Here is a 22,508-nt window from a genome sequence, read left to right on the forward strand (position 1 = left end):
GTCCTTTTTTATGTTGGCCTCTAAAGTTCTGGTACCACGAATTAGCTGTATAATAAGCAGCAACGTGCACTTCATGCTGGTGTTGACAACCTCACATGTTAATCTCATCATTGAGGAACCACATGGGTGAGAAAATTCTTAAAGAAAGTGAAAGAAAAGAAAAAGAAAAAAAGCATAAACAGGTGAAGTGCACCAAAGTTGTACTCTTCTCATGGCAACTTCTCATTCTGTCCACCCCACTGGAATCAACGTATTAAGGCAATATTTGATTTGTGAAGGTGTATAATTGCGGATATACGGTATATAACAGATTAAACAAATGGATGATAGTTGTGTGTGGGAACCCCACGAACACGTGGATAGCAAATTAAGCCAAATTTGGATTATTCTTTATGAGAAACTGCCAAAGGGTTGTGTTCCAAATGTACTAAAAAAAAAATGGTGTTGAAAAGTCAAAATATCTTGACCCTTGAACAAAAGAGGATTCGATCCAAAGCTTGCAATGGATGGCATCGAGGAGCAATGGAACAAAAATGATGAGCAGTGATGGAACCGTGATGCAAAATACATTATTGTTTCCCTTCCCTGGAAAACAGTAGGAAGAAAATGAGTAAAGAGAAAGAGATAAAAGAATAAAGCATAGTTTAATGGGTAGTTGGAGAAAGGAATAGAGGCTTAAAAGGTTGGAGGAAAACAAAAGAAGCAAGAGTTTACGAAACTGTGGTTAAAGAAAGTCACAAGGCCAGCTGGGGAAGCTTATTTTAAAGCATTATATCAAAATGAAAGGTATTTAATAGTTTGAATTGGTCCCTCATGACAGCTCCTCTTTAACGACTCACTTTCACTATAAGTACTAAGTATTTCATGCAGCTTTTGTCAGTCATATCATCACTAACACCATAACCTCTTTCTTCTTCTCCTTCCACCAATTTCAGTGAGGATCTGAGAAGAAGCATTGCTCAGAGGAACTCAGCTTTTTCCTTCTACGCATGACTGCAAGGGGCAGAGACCCCTCATGGGGTCTTCTCTGGCCGCAAATGGCCCTCGCATTTTCCATTGCTCTCCTTTCTTTCACTGTGGTTTCTGTCAATGCTGATGGTTACCCTTACTATTCTCCTCCTCCTCCTTACGAGTACAAATCACCACCTCCTCCACCTTATGAGCACAAGTCTCCTCCTTATGAGTACAAGTCTCCACCTCCCCCATCTCCATCTCCTCCTCCTCCTTACGTCTACAAGTCTCCACCTCCACCACCATATGAGCACAAGTCTCCTCCATATGTGTACAAATCACCACCTCCTCCATCTCCTTCACCACCACCTCCTTACGTCTACAAGTCTCCACCTCCTCCTCCTTATGTCTACAAGTCTCCACCTCCTCCTCCTTACGTCTACAAGTCTCCACCACCACCTCCTTATGTCTACAAATCTCCCCCTCCACCACCATATGAGCACAAGGCTCCACCATATTATTACAAGTCACCACCACCTCCTTCCCCATCTCCTCCACCTCCTTATTACTATAAATCTCCTCCACCACCCTCTCTCTCACCTCCTCCTCCCTACTACTACAAGTCTCCACCACCTCCTTCACCATCTCCTCCTCCACCCTACTACTACAAGTCCCCACCACCTCCTTCACCATCTCCTCCACCACCCTACTACTACAAGTCCCCACCACCTCCTTCACCATCTCCTCCACCACCCTACTACTACAAGTCTCCCCCTCCACCTGTAAAGTCTCCAGCTCCAACTCCCTACTACTACAAATCTCCTCCTCCCCCATCTCCAAAACCATACTACTATAAGTCTCCTCCACCACCATCTCCAACTCCTTACTATCCATCTCCTAAACCATACTACTACAAGTCTCCACCACCACCCTCCCCCACTCCTTACTACTACAAGTCTCCACCACCACCATCTCCAACTCCTTACTACTATAAGTCTCCACCACCACCCTCTCCAACTCCTTACTATCCATCCCCCACTCCCTACTACTACAAGTCTCCACCACCACCATCTCCAACTCCCTACTACTATAAGTCTCCACCACCACCATCTCCAACTCCCTACTACTACAAGTCTCCACCACCACCCTCTCCAACTCCTTACTATCCTTCCCCCACTCCCTACTACTACAAGTCCCCACCACCACCCTCCCCAACTCCCTACTACTACAAGTCCCCACCACCACCATCTCCAACTCCCTACTACTACAAGTCTCCACCACCACCATCTCCAACTCCTTACTATCCATCCCCCACTCCTTACTACTACAAGTCTCCACCACCACCATCCCCAACTCCCTACTACTACAAGTCTCCTCCTCCTCCTTCACCTACTCCTTACTACTACACTTCTCCACCACCACCCAAATATCCACCTCCCTACTATTATAACTCCCCTCCTCCACCTGTTGTGTATCCCCCACACCCCTACCACCCCCACCCCTTGATTGTCAAGGTAGTGGGTAAAGTCTACAGCTACAAGTGCTATGACTGGGAGTATCCCGAGAAGTCTCACAACAAGAAACACCTCAAAGGTACACACCTTATTTTTCTCATTTACAATGCCTTCCAATTAATGTTCTCTGTGTTACCATCAAACTGTTACTTTCCTGCTTCTTTGATGTTCATTAGCAGCCGCTTTTTGGAGTTAGGAGACTCCTATGTTTCCATAATGGAAATGTCTTTGTTTTTAAAATTCAGTCACTTTCACAACCACCTTTTCTTATCTGTCTGTTTTTCTTATAATTAACCTTTTGAGGTTAATTAACGTGTTAATAAGGTTTGAGGGAAAAAAACTGAACAGATTCAGAGCGTCTAGAGTAATGCACAAGTGAACATTTTATAATGTGGTTAATAGGCATTTTATAATTTTAATGATATATTTATCTGCATTGATCTGTGCAAGTATCTTTATATAAATTAAACAAAGATACTAAATAAATGTCTTAGATTATGTGTGATTATCTCCAAAAGGAGATTCATAAAAAGGAAAAGAAAAACAGAAATATAATTTAGAAGAATCGGCTAATGCCTGTAATACATTAAGAAATAATCAACTAGACACTTTATATATGAACCTTTAAATGATTCTTAATATATAATATAATATGGTATCTGACAAAACTTTCACTTTAATGATAACTTGGTGTGTGGTATGATCTATGAATTGGAATTAAGCATTTTGGGGTGAATGCAGGTGCTACTGTTGAGGTTAAATGCAAAGCAGGAAGAAACATCATTAAGGCTTATGGTGAAACTAAGAGCAATGGAAAATACAGCATCACAGTTAAGGACTTTAACTATGTGAAATATGGATCCGTAGTGTGCAAGGCCAAGCTTTATGCCCCACCTAAGGACTCTCCATTCAACATACCTACAAAGTTGAACGAGGGAACAGAGTTGAAGGTCAAATCCAAAGACAAATATGAAGTTGTGTTGAAGGCTAAGCCATTTGCTTATGCTTCAAAGAAGCATTTCAAAGAATGTGAAAAGCCTAAGCCTTCACCAACTCCATACTATTACAAGTCACCTCCTCCTCCATCTCCAGTTTACATATACAAGTCACCACCTCCTCCATCACCTACTTATGTTTACAAGTCACCACCACCACCAGTGAAGTCACCTCCCTATTACTATCAATCTCCACCTCCACCATCACCAAAACCTCAGCCTCCTTATTATTATCACTCTCCACCTCCTCCAACACCAGTTGTTAAGCCACCATACTACTACCAATCTCCACCTCCTCCATCTCCAAAACCTAAGCCTCCATACTACTACCAATCTCCTCCTCCTCCATCACCAAAACCTAAACCTCCTTACTACTACCAATCTCCACCTCCTCCATCGCCAAAACCTCAGCCTCCATACTACTATCAATCTCCACCTCCTCCAACACCAGTTGTGAAGCCACCATACTACTACCAATCTCCACCTCCTCCATCACCAAAACCTCGGCCTCCTTACTATTACCAATCTCCACCTCCTCCAACACCAGTTGTTAAGCCACCATACTACTATAAATCTCCACCTCCCCCATCACCCTCTCCTCCACCACCATACTACTATAAATCTCCACCTCCACCATCACCCTCTCCTCCCCCTCCATACTACTATAAGTCTCCACCTCCACCATCACCAGTTGTTAAGCCACCATACTACTACAAATCTCCACCTCCACCATCACCCTCTCCTCCCCCTCCATATTACTATAAATCTCCACCTCCACCATCACCCTCTCCTCCACCTCCATACTACTATAAATCCCCACCACCCCCATCACCAGTTGTTAAGCCACCATACTACTACAAATCTCCGCCTCCACCATCACCCTCTCCTCCCCCTCCATACTACTATAAATCTCCACCTCCTCCATCACCATCTCCTCCACCTCCATACTACTACCACTCTCCACCTCCACCATCACCAGTTGTTAAGCCACCATACTACTACAAATCTCCACCTCCACCATCACCCTCTCCTCCCCCTCCATACTACTATAAGTCTCCACCTCCACCATCACCCTCTCCTCCCCCTCCATACTACTATAAATCTCCACCTCCACCATCACCGGTTGTTAAGCCACCATACTATTATAAATCCCCACCTCCCCCATCACCCTCTCCTCCCCCTCCATACTACTATAAATCTCCACCTCCACCATCACCCTCTCCTCCCCCTCCATACTACTACAAATCTCCACCACCACCATCCCCATCACCGCCACCTCCATACTACTATAAATCTCCACCTCCACCATCACCGGTTGTTAAGCCACCATACTACTATAAATCCCCACCTCCCCCATCACCCTCTCCTCCCCCTCCATACTACTATAAATCTCCACCTCCATACTACTACCACTCTCCACCTCCACCATCACCAGTTGTTAAGCCACCATACTACTACAAATCTCCACCTCCACCATCACCCTCACCTCCCCCTCCATACTACTATAAATCTCCACCCCCACCTTCACCATCCCCTCCTCCTCCATACTATTATAAATCACCACCACCACCATCCCCATCACCGCCACCTCCATACTATTACAAATCCCCTCCACCTCCATCCCCATCTCCACCGCCTCCTTATTACTATCACAGTCCTCCTCCACCATCTCCCACTCCTCATCCTCCCTACTACTACAAATCCCCTCCACCACCAACGTCCTATCCTCCACCTCCTTACCACTATGTGAGCCCTCCACCACCTTCTCCATCTCCACCTCCACCATACTATTACAAATCACCACCTCCTCCCTCCCCAGCCCCCGCTCCAAAGTACATTTACAAATCACCTCCACCTCCAGCTTACATCTATTCTTCCCCACCTCCACCCATCTACAAGTAAGCTCGGATTGTGGAAGCACCATTCACCACAAATCATGTAAGTTCAGGATTCCAACATTGATCATAAGTAAAATTAGTTAATTATACGTGTATGAATTTTAGTAATGGAAATTCCCACTGAATTATTTTTTCAGGTTCTAGTTTTCATGGAGGAATAAAGGCAAGCTCCATTTGGAGTGAAGTGAAATATCTATCTTCCTGTCCAAGTTCTTTGAATAATAAAAGTCTGAATGTGTCATCTCTGGGCTACAATGTTTGTGATTCAGACCCGGTTGGTTCAATTTGTTTGATGGCCATCTTGCACGTCCTGATCTTATTGTGTTCAAGTGACGGACAAATGAAAAAGAGGAAGAGAGATTTAAAGTGTAAATGCCAAGTGAAAGTGAAAAAGTACAGTCCACTCTTAGAGATCTCTTAAATTTATTTGTTTATAGGCCGTCTATGATTGCTTTTCTATTTATTGTGGAATTTTTGTATTGTACCAGTTGTTGTGTTTGCAATAAGTAATAGTAATAAACCACCAAATTCAGGTTTCCTAACTTTCCTTTAAAATGAATGAATAAATAAGAAGTATAAAAAGTATGATACCACAACCCTTATATAACAAAACTACCTTAAGCTTATTCTCTTTACCTTAATCCTTACCTTAAACCTTAAACTCTGTTTCAAGACAACAATTTGAATACGAAAAACATATGTCACGCGTTGCAGACATTATTCATTACCAAGTTTTCAACTGTGTCAGAGTAAAAATTTCACATCCTACACTTCTGAAAATCCTCTTGTTATTATTCTTATGTTACCACAATTTTGGTTTCCTAATAACCATTTGCATTTATACCATTCTCGAGATATCAAATAGTACATCAGAAAGAGTCTCTGCCTGATGCCTATCAAACTCAATATCTGCCCACTATGATGATTCTTTAGAAGGCACCAGCTAAAGTTTCTGCATGTTTGAACTTTGCTCATAAACAGATAAGATAAACAAACAATTGACATAAATTATTTGGACTCAACACCAAATCACGTTTCCTTCTTGGAATCTTTGCTCATTTCTTTTGTAGTACGTACCAATTATTAATTATTAATTTAACTATAAGTCTTCTTCTTCTTCTAGCCATATCCAAGCAGGTCCCATTATCTAATTAAATAGCCCCCAATAATCTGATCAAATCCACATAACTGATTCGTGGACCCTTTCTTCCTTCTAATTCATGCAATTTCCCTAAAGTTACAAAAACTAATTTCACACTGCTACTAACAACCACAGCATCAGCATCTTAATTATTTCATTTACCATGTCACAAAATTTGAAGTTGTGATGATGACAAGTTCTAAGATTATTTAAATATGAATCAGTAGTTTGAATTTATATAAGCTATCACTAACGCATGATTTAGTTATGATTTGAATTAGTCATTGACAGATACTGATAATTTTTAACAGTATTAATTATCATCCTGAGTTGTATTAAGCTCAAATGTGTACCTAACAAAGGCAACTAAAAATTAAAGAAAGGAATTCACAAGCACTAATTATTGCTGTGTTTACAAGAAAACAAAAAAAGTGGTCTTCCAACTAATATAAGAGAAAGTGGCAACTTGCTATATAAAGGGAAACATAAAGATAGAAAAGGGTTGAAATGCTAATTTGTTATGGGTGCTGTCATGCATCAATTCTGATTAATCTAAATTTTTGAAGTTATATAAAACTACAAAGAGAACGATGGCGCACCGAACAATCATTATAAAGAAGAGGTCTACCCACTATTTGAGGAACTGCTCATCATCACTTAATGTAAAGAATAACTTTTTAATATTTTATAACTTTTCAAACTACTAATTAAATAAATGAGCATAAAATAATTTGTATGCTTGAACCAATAATGTTTTCTGAAAAAAAAAACACTATTGTGATGCTGATGTTTAATAAACAACTGTATTAAGAAATGGGTTTTTCAATTATCATTTTAAGAATTATTTGGTTGTTTTCAAGAGGGGTTTCTAGGAAGGAAAGGATGGGGTTGGGAAAGGATTAATTAAGTAACCTTTTGCTTTGGGGGTGTTTTTTTTTATCATCAACAATAATGAATAAATAAATATTGATCACTTTAGGGGTGATCCAACTCTTATACAACATACTAAAACAGTCGGCCAACATAATACTATCTAAACTACTCAAAAGTCATCTAAACTACTCTAAAACAAGAAGCTCCAGAACGAGAAACAAACCATAAGTTCAAGACACCAATCTGAATAAGAAAAACAAGCAGATGAAATTTTAAAGGAAATCCAAGATCAAACTTTCAATTGAGTTAGAGAAAACGTCTCTGAATGATGCGTCACTCCACCTTTAAAGATGACATTGTTCCTAAGACAGAAAATCTCACTAACCATCACAATTCAAACATTTTTCAAAATCAAATTAACAGAATTAGGTGCATTACACAGGTTGCTGGCAAGAAACTTGTATTTCCAAACAAAGGGAGTGACAAAATTTGTACTCTGTTGGTAGAAGAATGAAGTACTATATTCTTGCAGCTGTACATTTATCTAATAGATGCATGCACTGTTTTCCCAAGGTTGTTTCCATTTTCTGTCTGTATCACATATATTAAGCAAAATGTTCATTCTGCTGGATGCAGTATTATGCTGCAGAGATTCTGCTTTTGGCTTATTTTGTCTTATGAGCTTTGATTCTCTAAACCTTTTTGTAAAGAGTTGGAGAGCATACCTTAAATGCTTCAATTCTATTTATTTCATTCTTTCCCAATAAAAGAAAAGGAATTGTTCATGTGAGAAATATTGGAATCCTATTAAGGTATTTTTATAACCAATGTGAAGAAATTTGGTCTGTAGTTAATTTCAGTTAAGGTTTATTGTCATGGCTGATTTTGATTTTTACTCTTTGTAAACAACTGAAATAATTTACAACTAGCATTATGGATAATAATCTTACATTAGCATAGGATCCTATTGTCATTTTCACTTCTTCACACTACTATTGCAGCAAAATGGCATAATGTTGCAGTAGTTTGCACCATCTTAGTCTCTTAAAGATCCTTTTTTCTGTGCTCATGTGATGTATGACAGAAGATATGCTGCCACTGAAAAAGAGGTTCTGCTTCTTCATATTTCACAATCTTGTTGCACCTCATGAGGTGTGTGATTCAAAAAGTTATTACATATAAATACTAATTAATGGGATGAATTATATAATAATTAGATAATAATATTAGAATAAGGACTAGTGTTTAATCTCTAATTTTTTTCTTATTCTAAACATACATGTAACCATGTTTAGAAAGTTATTTGGTTTACGCAATAACTATAAGTGTGAAAAATTTAAACTACTTTTTCATCATATTTGGTTAAAGACAAAGTTTTATTGTTTAATCTGATACCATATGATGTTGTATATTTTTATCATTTACCTTCATCATCTTCACCCAATAGTAATGATAATAATATAGTAACCACATGAAATATTTTAATATTTTAATATTTGATATTTTATTGTTTAACTATTATATTATTTCACCTAGTTTTGTTTTGTTTTTAAAAGCAAAAAATTACAAAAACATATAGTGTAATTTTCGTAATGATAATAATTTAAAAAATAAATAAATACTTCAACATTACAATAAAATCATTAGAAACTAATTTTAAACCTAAAATAATTACTTACTATTTGACGATCACTTTATAAATTAAAATATTATTGGTATTTAAAGTAATTTTTATTATTAATAAAAATACATCATTACCAAAATTTTAGTTCCTTATTATTTATTAATCTTTTAAAGATCAAATTAAAATTTAAAATATTAATAGTTAAAATCTTGATCCTTAATTTAGATACTAATTTATAATTTATATTATTTTTTATTAATAATAAAATTAGTTTAAATACGAATAATTTTTTAGTTTCATTATCTAATTTAGTCTATTAATTATTATTTTTATCTTAAAATTTGGTTTGATGGTTTGTTACAGTAGAAGTTCATTTTTATTGAAGTTTGATTTGGTTCTACGTGTTATGTTTTAGAAATTTAATTTCTTAGCGTCACTTTGGTCATACGTGGTTCATTCAGATTGAGAGGCTATGAGCCCAATGGGCAAGCACCCATTTCCTCTAAGAATTATTTTTCCTGCACCCCTACGTTTTTCTTTCTGCACCCCATAATTTTAAAAATTCCAAAATTGATTTTGACCTTGACCCTTTATTTAGAAAAGGACACCGTGAAATGTGCTACGGACTCATTAATAATAGTATAAATTATTATGTTATACTCTAATCGATATGAATTATAAAAACGTTAAATCTCAGAAAAACTATTTAAAAAATATTAAAATTAAAATACCAACTCACTCAATGTATACTTTTTTATTATGAATAGAAATAGTTCAATCCTTGTTGGATTATAAACATTTTCCTGATTTTGAAAAATAAATAAGTAGCAAATGAATGAAGTGGAAGGGATTAATGGAACTGTAGGATGACAAAGACTAAATTAATAATTTACAAAATTAAAAACCAATTCAATAAATTGTTATTAATATAATGAATTGATGTTTTTGATTTTTTCATATAACAATTGGTGAAGTTCTGAGGTAGACAAGTTGTCGCCCAACAAACTTTGACACTTCTTCTCAGAACAAGTGGTAGACCATACATGCATCCTTATTCTAAACAAAAAAAAAACATCAAATGTTTCAAAAAAAAACTCAATATTATCCATACCGATGTGATAATGTCGTATTCAAAAAAAAAAAATTATACCAATTTGTTTTACACTAAAAAAAATCCAAACTTTCTTCAAATGGGAGTAAAATACTAAACTTTCCTTTTCTCTTGACCGAGTCAACTTTCTGAACCCACTTTGCTTGCAATGAAAAAATGTAATTTTTTTGACTTAATCGTTATGGGAAAGAAGATTGACTGATACAAAGTTGGAACAGATATGAAAAGAACCTGAACTGTTTACAGTGGTGTCACGTTATTACCATGAAAGTAGATTAAAACAAACCTCAAAAGGTTATTATTCTTCAATTCCCTTCACGTAAGTTGCAGTGTGGATACTGTGAATTTTCTTTGCTTTCAACTGGGACCTGTAGAAAGAGAAAATGACTGCAAACAAGAAAGACACCCTTTGGATTTCTCTTTCTCTCTCTCTCTCTCTTTCCCTCGTAATTTTATTTTTGAGACAACTCACAGAAGTCTTGCAAGTTGTAACCTTCAGTTTCTGGTTTCAGCCGACTAGTTTGATCAGGTTCCGTCTACCCAGATCTACTTTTGCCACAATTTATTCACTTTTTTCATTTCTTGGATCTATTGCATCTCTTGGGTATCCTTATTCTATCTCAATTTGAAGTCTTTCATGCCAAGCTTCTTCTGGGATCCCTTTTGATCTTCTTTGTTGCTTAGTTTCTCGTATAATTTGCTCCTTGCTTCTTCTTCTGGCTTACTATTTATAAAGATTTTATCTTTTATCGTTTCTTATAATTATTTGTTATCTTGGTATTTACGTTTAGTTATGATGGTGCCCCTCTTTAAGTTTTCAATGTTCTTTCCAATTCAACTTTGCTTGAAAGATTATATTATACAGTGTCCTATTTTTTTTTCCTCTGTGATTTTATTCATGGTCCTTTGTTTTATGTCTTTCCATGCTTTCTAGTACAATTTCGGATTGTCTGAACTTTGATTGCTGTTAGAAACGATGGGGATGAAGTGAAATTCATGAGGTTTGACCCTGCATAGCATTGTCATTTGCATGTTTGAGAATTTGGATTGATCTCTGAAAGTTCATGTAAGACTTATTTTCAGATAGTGATGTTGGTTCTTTCTCCGTAGTAGAATTTGGCATGCAACTATAGTTGAGTTCTGATGTTGCTTCCATGTCCAAACTCCCAAGTAGTAAAGGCTTACAATTTTACTTCTTATATATTTCATGCCCATTTGCCCTATTTGTTTAATCATATATTGTGCAGACATTGTACTTCTTGTTTCTTCTTTGATGAATTAGTCAACTCTAAATGATTGGTTTGGTTACTTTAAACTTCTATCTTAGTACAAGTAAAGAATACTGATTGGAAAATATATATTTTTCTTGAATTGTGCATGACAAATGTTTGAAATGGGCTTTATTTCTACTTGGCAGTTAAGCGTGGTTTTGGCAGGCTAATTCTGAAAACCGGCTAGAATGAAGAAGGCCATTGGTCAAACTGTTAGGGAACTGTGAGTCTAACTGTTTAGGGTGGTGTTTGTTACTATTTTTTAACTCAGCCCTATTTCATAATTCCTCACTATCTTCATTGTCCTTGCAGTAAAAGAGAAGTAAATAAGAAAGTGCTTAAAGTTCCTGGGATAGAACAGAAGGTAAATTTTGTTCGCTTAACATTTACTGTAAAACTGAATTGCATATAATATAACTCATTGCAAAGACAATGGTGTGAGGATTTATGTGAAGTCTGCAATCTGAATTTACTTTTCTAATATTTGCTCACAAAAGAAATTGTTTGTTGACTATCTTGGAGCTTACACATTATAATCTTACTGTGCAAATTTTAATTAGACTCGTCTCTCGTCTCTTCCAGATTCTTGATGCTACCAGCAATGAAGCCTGGGGTCCTCATGGATCACTTCTAGCAGATATTGCTCAGGCTACCAGAAATTAGTAAGCTTGAACTCATCATTTATGCTTGATATTGTATACAAATATCTCACTTTTGAGCTCCCTTGCAGTCATGAATACCAAATTATCATGGAAATAATCTGGAAGCGGATTAATGACACAGGCAAGAATTGGCGGCATGTCTATAAGGTTTGTGGAACTTTTTTATGTTTTAGATGGAATTACTCTTGGAATCTCTTTTTTCTTTTGTTTATTGTCATAACAACACTCTTCTGTTTTGACCTTCAATATGCATCCGTGAACTGAAGTACACTATTTATGAAATTTTCTCAATACTTATTTACAAACAACTAATGGTTCTTGCCTTTCAAGAACTCTGTCTAGTATGTTTATGCATTTATTTCTGATCATGCCCTCTTGGAAAAGAATGGCTCTTACATTTTTGTATTAAATGTTCAACAACAGGCTTTGACAGTATTAGAATATGTGGTGGCTAATGGGTCAGAGCGAGTCATAGAGGAGATTAGGGAGCATGCCCACCAAATATCGGTAATTTCCTGTCAATTGAAACATTTATAAACTGTTTAGTATTTTTCATTCAAACTATTAATATTATTGAAATGATCTAAAAATTAGAATGCAGCTTGATAATGTTGTAAATGTTCATATCAACAGACATTGTCCAATTTTCAATATATTGATTCCAGTGGAAGAGACCAGGGAAACAATGTCAGGAAGAAATCACAGAATCTCATTCTCCTTGTGAATGATAAAGAAAGAATCATAGAGGTTAGACAGAAGGCTGCTGCTAACAGGGACAAGTAATTCTCCTCTTATTAGTCTGTTTTTTTATATATATTTTGAACTTTGTTATTTTCCAGTTGCTATAAAAACTTATGTCTTCTGCCTTGCTGGGGAAGAAAATATATTTCTTTTCCCTGTATTTTGTAATATCCATCCATTGTGTATTTGAATTTCTTTTGGGTTTCTAGATCACAAATGTAAAATCACAGAGTATATTATGTAAATATGTATGTGGGTTAATCCGGAGGAGATATGTAATGTAATTGCCCAGCATGATTCACCAGGTTTCGCGCCAGTTCAACAGGTGGAATGTACAGGCCTGGTTCTCATTCTAGCAGTGGGGCTTATGGTGATAGATATGAAGATGATCGTTATAGAAGCAGGGAGGAAGATAGAAGTGATCATGGCTATGGCAGAGAAAGAGAGTGGGGCTATAGAGATGATGATCGGTATAGTCGTGAAGGAGATCGTTATGGCAGAGATAATGAGGAAAGCTACAGAAAAGATGGCTATAGGGATGATGAGTACCATAGAAGAAGTGTTGATGATGGCCAATATGGCTCAAGAAGCAGGAGCTCTGACAGAGATCATGATCATAATGTTGATGATGATGGTCAGCGTTCATCTGGGTACGTGCCTGAGATAGCCAAAAAAAAACATCTAACAAAATCTGAAATAGATAATGTTTTTATTTTTCATAATTATAGTTCTTGGGGTTCATTTGGTTTTGGATCTTAGACTCTTATTAGTTGTTATGATCTGTATATATATATATGCATATTAGATGTAAAAAACTTAGACTACTTCAAAAGACAAGTACACAGCATAATCCGTATTAGCTTTGATGTTAGGATTCATGGTTGCACAACATTCCTCTCTCATTCTGCTTACTCCATCCTTTTTTACAATGTTGTCTCAGAGGTAGCATTGCTAAAGCTGAAGCTCATTCAATGGAAGGAAGGTAAATCATCCCTCTCTCTCATATCACACACATATCCATGCATAATGGCCATTTAGCATTATTTTGGATGACCATATGCAATTCCATGGGCAGGTTAGAGCAGAAACTTTCTGAGCAAAATGTGGGTGCTCCTCCCAGTTATGAAGAAGCTCTTTCTCAAAGCCCTTTACACAATGAAAGGTATGAATTTAATAATACCGAGATTATCTATTCCAATTCCGAACATATTTGTTACTATATCACTTTGATTGAAGGGATGGGGGAATTTCAGCTGCAAAAGCCTCTTCTCCTGTAAGTGACAATCCTACACAAACAGCTGCTGCTGCCAGTACTGCAACATCTGGAAACCCAGAATCTAAGGCTTTTGATGAATTTGATCCTCGTGGTCATCCTGCATCAGGTGTGGCAAGTTCTTTGTTTTGAAAATTGAGTACACATGTTGAAGTTTATTATTTTTAATTGTCCTTTTTCTACTTCATGTCAGGTTCGACACTCACATATATGTATGTGTCCAATGAAATATATTTATAATTATCAACATATGATAGCAAATTTTTATTGTATGTTTCTTATTAGCTGCCCGAGCTCCTGCTAGTAATGTTGAACTGGACTTGTTCGGCTCCCTATCTGAACCATTCTCTTCAAATGCATTGGCTCCTGTGTCTTCTGCACCAGAAACAACAACCTCTCAAGGCAACACAAACCTTGATTCAACTGTGGCCTTTGCACCACCACCATCTGCTACTAATAATTTCAATACGGTAGGAATTTGCTTTTTTGTTTATACCTTGACTCTAAGAAAGTATTTGAATACGCTGTATTATTTAATAAGAATGAATTTTTGTGTATGGCTTGGAATGATTTTCTTGCATGCTTAGGTGGGTAGCTTCAACTTAAGAAATGTAGCGTATTAAATACTGTAACTTCTGTAAAACATTAATTTAATTTGTATCCTTTGACAAGAGTTCATCTCTGTTAATCCTGGTTTTTTGTTGGTTTAACTTTTGGCAGGTGTTTGAAGACCCATTTGGTGATTCACCGTTTAAGGCTCTTCCTTCTGCTGAAACTCCTCCACCTCAACCCCAGACTCATCAGAGTCGTGCACCATCCCAGCCAAGTGGTTCTAACACAGAATCAGTCTCTAACTTTGGGTTTGGAGACTCATTTTCTGCTCCGCCGAGAGATCGTGACACTCAGTCTTTGCCATTGAACTCCCAGTTTTTGTCATCATCACTGGAAACTGATATTCTTGCAGACATTCTTCCACTACCTGGGACAACCTCACGGCAGAACTTTTCAGCTCATCCTGATGCTCAGGCCTCATCCTCCTTTTCAGCTTCATCAGGGCAGATGGCATCACAATCTTTTTTTGCAGAGTCTGGCCAACATGCGCAGCAAGGGTTCTCAGCTGGAACCAGTCAACCTGCCACAGAGGCCGTATCAGTTCCTGGTGGCCAACTGCTACAACCCCTGTCATCGAATCCCACTAGTCAACGTACACAGCAACCCTTTCCATCTCATACTGATCAATCTGTGCCGTCAGTTAGTCATATATATGGTGGATTCCCTCCCCAGGCAGGTTCTATGACTGAAGGAGCTTCCAGCATGTTCCCTCAAACGCAAGGTGGACACATGAACCAGACCTATGAACAGAGATCTATGGCACTTATTCCTGCACACACGGCTCCCCAACTTCCAATGGGACAGAGTGCAAACTTTTTGTCTTCTCAATCCCCCATTGATCAAGCATCACAGTTTAACAGCGGGATCTTAATGGCACAACAGCAAGGACATGCTTTGCAGAATGCTGTTTCTCAACCATCCTCCAAGGACAAGTTTGAGACAAAATCCACAGTCTGGGCAGATACACTGAGCAGGGGCTTGGTTAATTTAAATATATCTGGACGTGAGTGTTGTGCTTATATACCTTCTCAGACTGTTTCCAACTTGTGGTCTTATCTGGATGAACACTGACTTCTCATGTTTTTCATTTGCAGCTAAAATAAACCCTTTAGCAAACATTGGAGTGGACTTTGATGCAATTAATAGGAAGGAGAAGAGGATGGAGAAGCCGACCACGACATCGGTAACATCAACTGTAACCATGGGTAAAGCTATGGGATCTGGTTCAGGCATGGGCCGGGTCGGTTCTGGTGCTTTTAGACCACCACCTACATCAAACCCAATGATGGGTATGGGCATGGGAAGCTACGGAGGTATGAACGCCCCTGTGGGTATGGGGATGAACATGAGGGGCATGGGGCAGATGCAGCCACCACCTGCACCTACTGGACTGCCTCCTGGATATACCATGCCTGGTAATTATAACTCCATGATGGGAACAGGTGGTGGTTATCCTCAGTATCCTTATGGCCTTGGTGGCTACCGACAAAATTGACCATTGCACCTGGATATCATTACCAATGTCAAACAGTGTGTGAGACTTATTGAGCATTATACTTAGATAGCAATATCAAAGTGTATGAGATTGATTGAGCATTATACCTGGAAGATAAGATAGCACGTCAATACCTCATTTGTGGCATCATCACTACCAGTGAATGGATCAAATAACCCTTCTTGGGTTATTACTTTTTGTTATTAACCCCAACACCAACCAGTGGTGCCATGTTTAATATGTTATCTTCCCTTTGCCTATTCTACATCCATGTTAAAATCATGAACTCAGCATTTAATAGTCTGCCCAACAGTTTTCCAATGTGTATCTACATCTGTTTGTGTATATATTAAAGAAAATTTCTTGCTTGAGGGATTGGACATTGAAGAAAAACTGATACCTTTTAACAGCTACTCCCGATAATGGAGATAAAAGAATGCATTCAAAATTGTCAGAGGGCAATCCCGAAACAATTAATTTCGTAAGTCATTTCCTATTCATTCTGAAATGGACTTTCCAAAATGTGTTTTTTACATTCCGGAACAGATAAATGGTGGCTCAAAACATTGATGGAGTGTACAAATATACATCCTTAATCAACCCAAATCTATCTTAAAATATTTTCTTTCTTCAAAGTAATTAAATTGTCACATTTAGCAAGCATTATTACTCACTGAATTTTAGAATCTAACAAATCCGTCCAAAACACTCAAATGTCCTTCTACACAAATTGAATCGAATTGAATGCTTCTTTTTTTGCAATGTCCATCTTTGAAGGAGACTCTTCCTCGTGCTTCTACTCTTCAAACACCTCTTAAGGTGTGCGTAGTTTTTTTGAGCTTCCAGCCCAGGTGCTGTTATTATGATTTACCTGAAGTAGTAGCTTCTTCATCATGTTGTCTTTGATTGGCATCTTCAGCAACATGAAGATGGTCTTGATTCTCATTTGTGTCACCACTGCAATCAGTTCAGCAAAAAGTTCGTATATTAGAGAAATCAAACTGCAGTAGGCATCTCACTCTACTCATGAGGAAAAGTTGAGAGCAGGATTGTGTGAACTACTGTGCAGTGATTCAGCATTAAAGAAAAGAAATTTATGCGTACAAAGTGTGAAATTACATACCCAGAATAGATAATAAGACCAACAACAACAGCACCAAAGGCCACATAGTACATCCAATCAACCTGGAAAGCAAAATTGGCACTTGAAATATTAGTACACTCTGCATGCCACTCATAATTTGATTGGGAAAAATAGCGTGATTCAAGGGTGATGTCAGACCTTCTCATGGTAAGCGAAAATGCGAATTAAGACAGCCCACATGTCGGAGGTTAATAGAGACAAATTTAACATAGTGGAACCATTGATCTGTGACAAAACAAAGAATATTATAAAATGTTAGTTCTAAAGCTAAACTGTAAGATGGTTTAACGCCATTTAACACTTCAATACTTTTAGTGAGGCAAGGGAGTATGAAACAAGTACTACGCAAGATTCTCAAGCACCTTCAAGGGTGAAATTTTTTTCACATTGCTAACAATTATTGAATAGTTTGATCCAAGAAATAAACTTAAGTGTAAAATTAATAGAAAAATATTCAATAAAAGAAGTAACAAAATCAAAAAATTACTTCCATCTAGTAACATACAATTTCAAGCTACAAAATCTGCAGAATCATTGTAGTTCGAATCCACACCTTAAGTAGGACAGGGACTAAAGAGTAAAACATAAACATAGCCACCGCAAATCCGAAAAAAGGAAGCGCCTGCAATCACCATGGCAAGAAATGGTCATAAATAATAAATTGCAATGTTGCTAGAACATAAACAATTTGATGTACAAAAAACAGATAGTATTTAAGGGGATGCAGTAAAATGTAAAACAAAACTAGAGAATAGTCTATAATCATTAGGCCAGTTGTGAGAGGGGATGGTTCTAAATATTTACCCCTGATCTCAAGAGAAAGGGACACGTCACCATTCTTAGGAACAAATTCACTGTTTCATTCCATGATTGCAAACAAAAAGCAACTCAGGATTTTTTGGCTCTTCCAGACGTAAAGAGAAGGACCGTGTGAATGAAATCAAACATGTATGGACATCTGAGACAGACTCTTACAGCCTTGCAGACATCTTAAAATAAAGTGAAACTTTGCCAATTACTCAAATAATACTGTGCCAGTGTGAGTGTTATAATTGAGAGAGAGAGAGAGAGAGAGAGAGAGAGAACTTACTGCCTCAGCTGACCAGTGAATAGATTTGAGCTCATTGCGCTCAAGTATGCTTCTGTAGTACGTTTAAGACCAAAACAGGAAAAAGAGAACTAAGAATTTGATGAGGGTACTAAATACAAGTGTTTTCAACCTTTTTTTTACTTTCTGGATTCAAAAAGAAACTTTGATACCAAAATTATCTTTATCTCAGCTAATTGTAATTAATTTAAAAACTATCTATTTTAACATTTTCGTAGTCAATTCTAAATTAAAATTCCCAGTGCAATATGATAATGACATAGTTCGATTTATTTAACCAGAGTAAAGCAATTGCAATTAGACACTTCAGCTTTGCAACGGGTGAATGAAATGAAGATGTATAGAAAGTCCAAATCAATACAAATGTTATATTAAAAATGTTGGAATTAATGTTTGAGCACGTGTCATAAAATGGATTCCTCAATGCAAATTTAATAAAGCACAAGTTTGAAGACGAATAAACAGGTAGAAGAAGTTAAGAAAATTATTCAACAAAAGGATCTAAGTCTGCTCTTAATGAAATTAATTTCAAGGATACATTTGAATGGCACTGATAATGCCACCAAAGACACCCAACATTGCCATCAACTCAACTCTATCAGCATTTTTCACTAGAAACTCCTGTAATTGGAAAGAAATAACAATACCAAAAGAGATTACTCATAATGAAATACTAAGTGTGGATGAATCATGTGGGAGCATCTCAATTAGCTCAAATGCATTATATTCTTACTTTGCTGTCGAGATCTCAGATTCAAGCTGACTTGAAAATTTGGATCAATAAGATAAGATTTTCAACATGAGTATATGCACATAGTATTGCAAAATGTGTTAAAAGCAGAAGTGCAATCAGTTTACCTCACTGACGTTGCTGACAGCATACAGTGTAGCACCAGCAATAACAAGAAGATCCCCTGTACGAGGGTTGCTTCCACCTATAGCATGTGTACATACGATTAGACAATTACCATAAGGAGAAAGATATGCTTTACTAATGACAAATGACAAGATCAACATGTACGAAAACAAATCTGAAGAACAAAGACACTGAACACCCAACTCTATCTTTCTGAATGTGCCTGTGTAATGTTGGTGTTTACACATGCACAAGATATAGGGATCAATCTCAGAAATTATAAGCCACCAACCTGCTCGATCGCCTGCATGGACATCTGAAAATACAACCAGGACAAGGCCAGCAAGGCAAACAAGTACGCCGGTTATCTTTATGAATCTATATCTTGTTTTCAAGAAAATCCACGTAAAAAGCATGACGCATGGGATGGACCAGCAGTCAAGCAGCATCACACTTGTTAGTGATGTGTATTGATACGCCTTCACAACTGTTCATTAGATGAGAATTAGCATGTAAGTCACCAAAGTAAAATGATGCAACTCAATAGGTAACTTGCTTCAATAGAACATATATGAATTGTCCAACACTAAATGTAATAGAAACAAAACATTAAAGTTATACTGAAGTAATGTAAATTTGGAAAATTAAGTGATACAGGCTTGAGCAGATTGAATACAAATATATTAATTTCAATTTTCAACAATGTTCTCCAAGTACTTACTATGTCTATGCCATCAGAAACACTTACCAAGAAAATTTGCTTCAACATCAACCAAGCCAAGAAGTATGTAATAATACCATTTTGCCTGCACCAATACCGATGGATAAGTGAAATTATCTTTAAATGTTCAATGCTCATAAGAGAATAGAGTAAAAAGAGAATATCAGTATATCTTTTAAAGGAAGTAGTCTCGCACCCTCTCTTGGAGGTTTCTTTTAAACAGACGAAGAAGTTAATGAATATTAAGTAAAAACAGTATAATAACATTAAGCGTGGTAGTTTATATCTCCATTGTCAAAATTTGTAGATAGGTAGGATCATGCAAAATAGATGGAACATTTTAATACTGGCTAGAGATATCACTGATCCACAATATACTTATGAAAAACAGAAATAGAAGATTCATTGACATTTGAGACACCATTCTTCTCCAACATTCTTTTTACTCTAATTCTATGTGAACAACGCTTTTTACTTATACAAATACCCATCTATTTCAGCAACATTATAGTCACCTACGGATCTATACAGTGATACATCAACACTTATCTTTACAAACTCCAAAACAACCAAATGGCTCTGCAAATTCGTTGTTTCTTTCTGTCCCCTTCAAGTGATGTTCATAAAGCATCCCTTTCTTATGATGAAAGTAATAATAAACACACCACCAATATCAAACCTTGTGTCACGTGATGTTCATCATTCACAAATGACAGCACAGTATGAAAGCACAGATAAATTTTAGGCATACAAGCGACACTACCAATAGTTTCCTGTCATCTAATGAAATCACCAGCTTAAAATGAGATGAAGCAAATATGCACAAATTAGATAAAAGAATGTTTCGAATAATCTTCCTTTAATTTCAGACAAAAGAAACAAAAATTACAGATATTAATTATCTAAGGCACAACATCATGCATTGCAAATAAATGAAAGCCCTGATCTATAACCTTAAGTGCTTCCCTTCTGTACACAAGAATGCTCCCGTAGACAATTGCCAAAAACACGTAGTTCAAAAACGACTGTGAAGTTGGTGCATTAATCCCTGTAACAATACAATACAAAGATAACACTTTTTAGAACTGAATAAAATCAATATAAGTAGGGTGATTGAAGAACATAACATGCAAATGAAATTTAGAAAACAAAACCCACTGATCAAAAGACACGTTTACAAAACTCCTAAAGAAAATCAAGCCAATCCAAAAATGTTCATTAACAGATGACTTCCGTTGACTAACAACTAAGAACCAACAATAGATAAAATAAAAGAGAGAATTTCGGTGAATCGTAGGAGAATGCAGCCAAACCTTTTTTGGGCAATTCAGAAGAGGTGAAACCAGTGGAAGTGATCAGAAGAGAGAGAAACTGTCCCAACCCAAGACCTATTAACGTGTTTTTGTTCTTGAATTGGTCGAAAGTAAGCATCTTTTCCTTTGCCCGGGAAAAAAAAGAAGTCCAAATGTAAGATAGAATGTGAAGTTTAGCTAACACCCTTTTGCAGACACTCTACTATGCACCATTTAAGGATGTTCCAAAGAACATGGTTTGCAGAGGAAGTAGAAAAACACAACACTTGTGTTTGGGTGAAATCAGAAACAGCAATTTGCGGAGTTTACAATCGATTAGGGTTGTAGTGTCGTGATAATTCAGTTTAATCTAATTTTTATACAACTCAATTAAATTAATGTTTACGTTTTTTATTCACCTACTTACCCAGTCTAAGTCAACTTAATTATAATTAGTTTAAATCAGTCAAATCATTTATTAAAAAGATACTTCAAAATAAATAATACTATTATATTTTTTTAACAATTATCAAATAATTATTCTCACCTAATATTGTTATTTTTAGGTTTAATTATCTTTTTCGTCCCTATAATTATAGTCAATAGTCAATTTGGTACATTGGTTTTTAAAAAATTCAATTTGATCCCTAAGTTTTTTAAAATGTATTTAAAATGATCCTTTCTGTTAAATATCTGATTTAAGTGGTGCTTATGTGGCAGACACGTGTAAGTTACGTGGATGGTGCTTACATGACTTTAGAGAATACTGAATTAGAGTTTAGGTTATTCAAATTGGGGATTTCAAATTTCTGATTTAGGGTTTCTAATACGAGGATTGTTCCCCTGATTGGATTCTGTGGTGCGCTTCCCTGCTTCGATTCCATTCGGAGGTGTCCCCTCATTCGATTTTTTTAGATGGCGTAAGCATGGGATACAGAATCGAAGGTTCGTGATTTTTTCTTAAAAAAACATTTTAGTAAATTAAATATATATATATATATATAAAAGTTTATATAAATCTTTATTCACGTAAAGATTGATGGATGTTTATTATTATAGGTGGAAATAAATTTGTTGTTATTATAATCGTTTGTATGAGAATTAAATGAAAGAGAAATAGAATATAGTGGTTTAAATAAAATGAATATGATTGGTTTGTGATGATGTTTAGTTTTGGGCTTTCTGCTAAACCCATGTTCTTCTTTCCTGTTAGTTTTGGTGTAAAA

General features: G+C 36.5%; 3 protein-coding genes across 6 annotated transcripts; 2 read left to right on the forward strand and 1 right to left on the reverse strand.

Annotated features, from left to right (window-relative positions):
• Positions 1-878: 878 nt before the first annotated feature.
• Positions 879-5,900, forward strand: LOC137828777 (uncharacterized). The gene is made up of 3 exons (XM_068635460.2): positions 879-2,544; positions 3,207-5,398; positions 5,496-5,900. Exons 1-2 carry the CDS (start codon positions 990-992, stop codon positions 5,360-5,362), a joined length of 3,711 nt encoding a protein of 1,236 aa, XP_068491561.2. The 5' UTR covers positions 879-989; the 3' UTR covers positions 5,363-5,398; positions 5,496-5,900.
• A 4,365-nt stretch (positions 5,901-10,265) lies between these two features.
• Positions 10,266-16,532, forward strand: LOC137828511 (ENTH/VHS family protein). 4 transcript variants are annotated; one of them, XM_068635116.2, is made up of 14 exons: positions 10,266-10,636; positions 11,525-11,601; positions 11,691-11,742; positions 11,961-12,040; positions 12,109-12,187; positions 12,464-12,547; positions 12,674-12,819; positions 13,087-13,431; positions 13,722-13,763; positions 13,857-13,943; positions 14,018-14,163; positions 14,340-14,524; positions 14,775-15,669; positions 15,761-16,532. In XM_068635116.2, exons 2-14 carry the CDS (start codon positions 11,567-11,569, stop codon positions 16,159-16,161), a joined length of 2,577 nt encoding a protein of 858 aa, XP_068491217.1. In that variant the 5' UTR covers positions 10,266-10,636; positions 11,525-11,566; the 3' UTR covers positions 16,162-16,532. The 4 variants fall into 4 exon arrangements, with proteins under 4 accessions (XP_068491217.1, XP_090161599.1, XP_068491218.1 ...); XM_090305473.1 differs by having other exon boundaries at positions 10,451-10,636; positions 14,035-14,163; XM_068635117.1 differs by having other exon boundaries at positions 10,635-10,797.
• Positions 16,533-16,634: 102 nt separating this feature from the next.
• On the reverse strand, positions 16,635-21,679 carry LOC137828513 (uncharacterized). Its single transcript, XM_068635119.2, has 11 exons — positions 21,304-21,679; positions 20,944-21,038; positions 20,018-20,075; positions 19,562-19,756; positions 19,272-19,348; positions 18,952-19,034; positions 18,396-18,447; positions 17,859-17,927; positions 17,444-17,530; positions 17,285-17,346; positions 16,635-17,118 (listed from the first exon to the last, which is right to left on the reverse strand). The coding sequence occupies exons 1-11, from the start codon at positions 21,419-21,421 to the stop codon at positions 17,022-17,024; spliced, it is 993 nt and encodes a 330-aa protein (XP_068491220.1). The 5' UTR covers positions 21,422-21,679; the 3' UTR covers positions 16,635-17,021.
• Between the last annotated feature and the right edge of the window lie 829 nt (positions 21,680-22,508).

This window comes from Phaseolus vulgaris, chromosome 7, assembly GCF_051622355.1.
Source record: "Phaseolus vulgaris cultivar YP4 chromosome 7, ASM5162235v1, whole genome shotgun sequence".
Classification (NCBI taxonomy): Eukaryota; Viridiplantae; Streptophyta; class Magnoliopsida; order Fabales; family Fabaceae; genus Phaseolus; species Phaseolus vulgaris.

Coding starts and splice junctions, on each gene's coding strand:
- LOC137828511 (XM_068635116.2), top strand. CDS start 11,567: ATGAAGAAGGCCATTGGTCAAACTGTTAGGGAACT. Junction 12,820..13,086: donor GCTGCTGCTAACAGGGACAA/GTAATTCTCCTC, acceptor ATGATTCACCAG/GTTTCGCGCCAGTTCAACAG. Junction 14,164..14,339: donor TCGTGGTCATCCTGCATCAG/GTGTGGCAAGTT, acceptor GTTTCTTATTAG/CTGCCCGAGCTCCTGCTAGT.
- LOC137828777 (XM_068635460.2), top strand. CDS start 990: ATGACTGCAAGGGGCAGAGACCCCTCATGGGGTCTTCTCTGGCCGCAA. Junction 2,545..3,206: donor CAACAAGAAACACCTCAAAG/GTACACACCTTA, acceptor GGGTGAATGCAG/GTGCTACTGTTGAGGTTAAA.
- LOC137828513 (XM_068635119.2), bottom strand. CDS start 21,421: ATGCTTACTTTCGACCAATTCAAGAACAAAAACACGTTAATAGGTCTT. Junction 21,039..21,303: donor TTCTGAATTGCCCAAAAAAG/GTTTGGCTGCAT, acceptor GTATTGTTACAG/GGATTAATGCACCAACTTCA. Junction 20,076..20,943: donor ACAGAAGGGAAGCACTTAAG/GTTATAGATCAG, acceptor GTATTGGTGCAG/GCAAAATGGTATTATTACAT.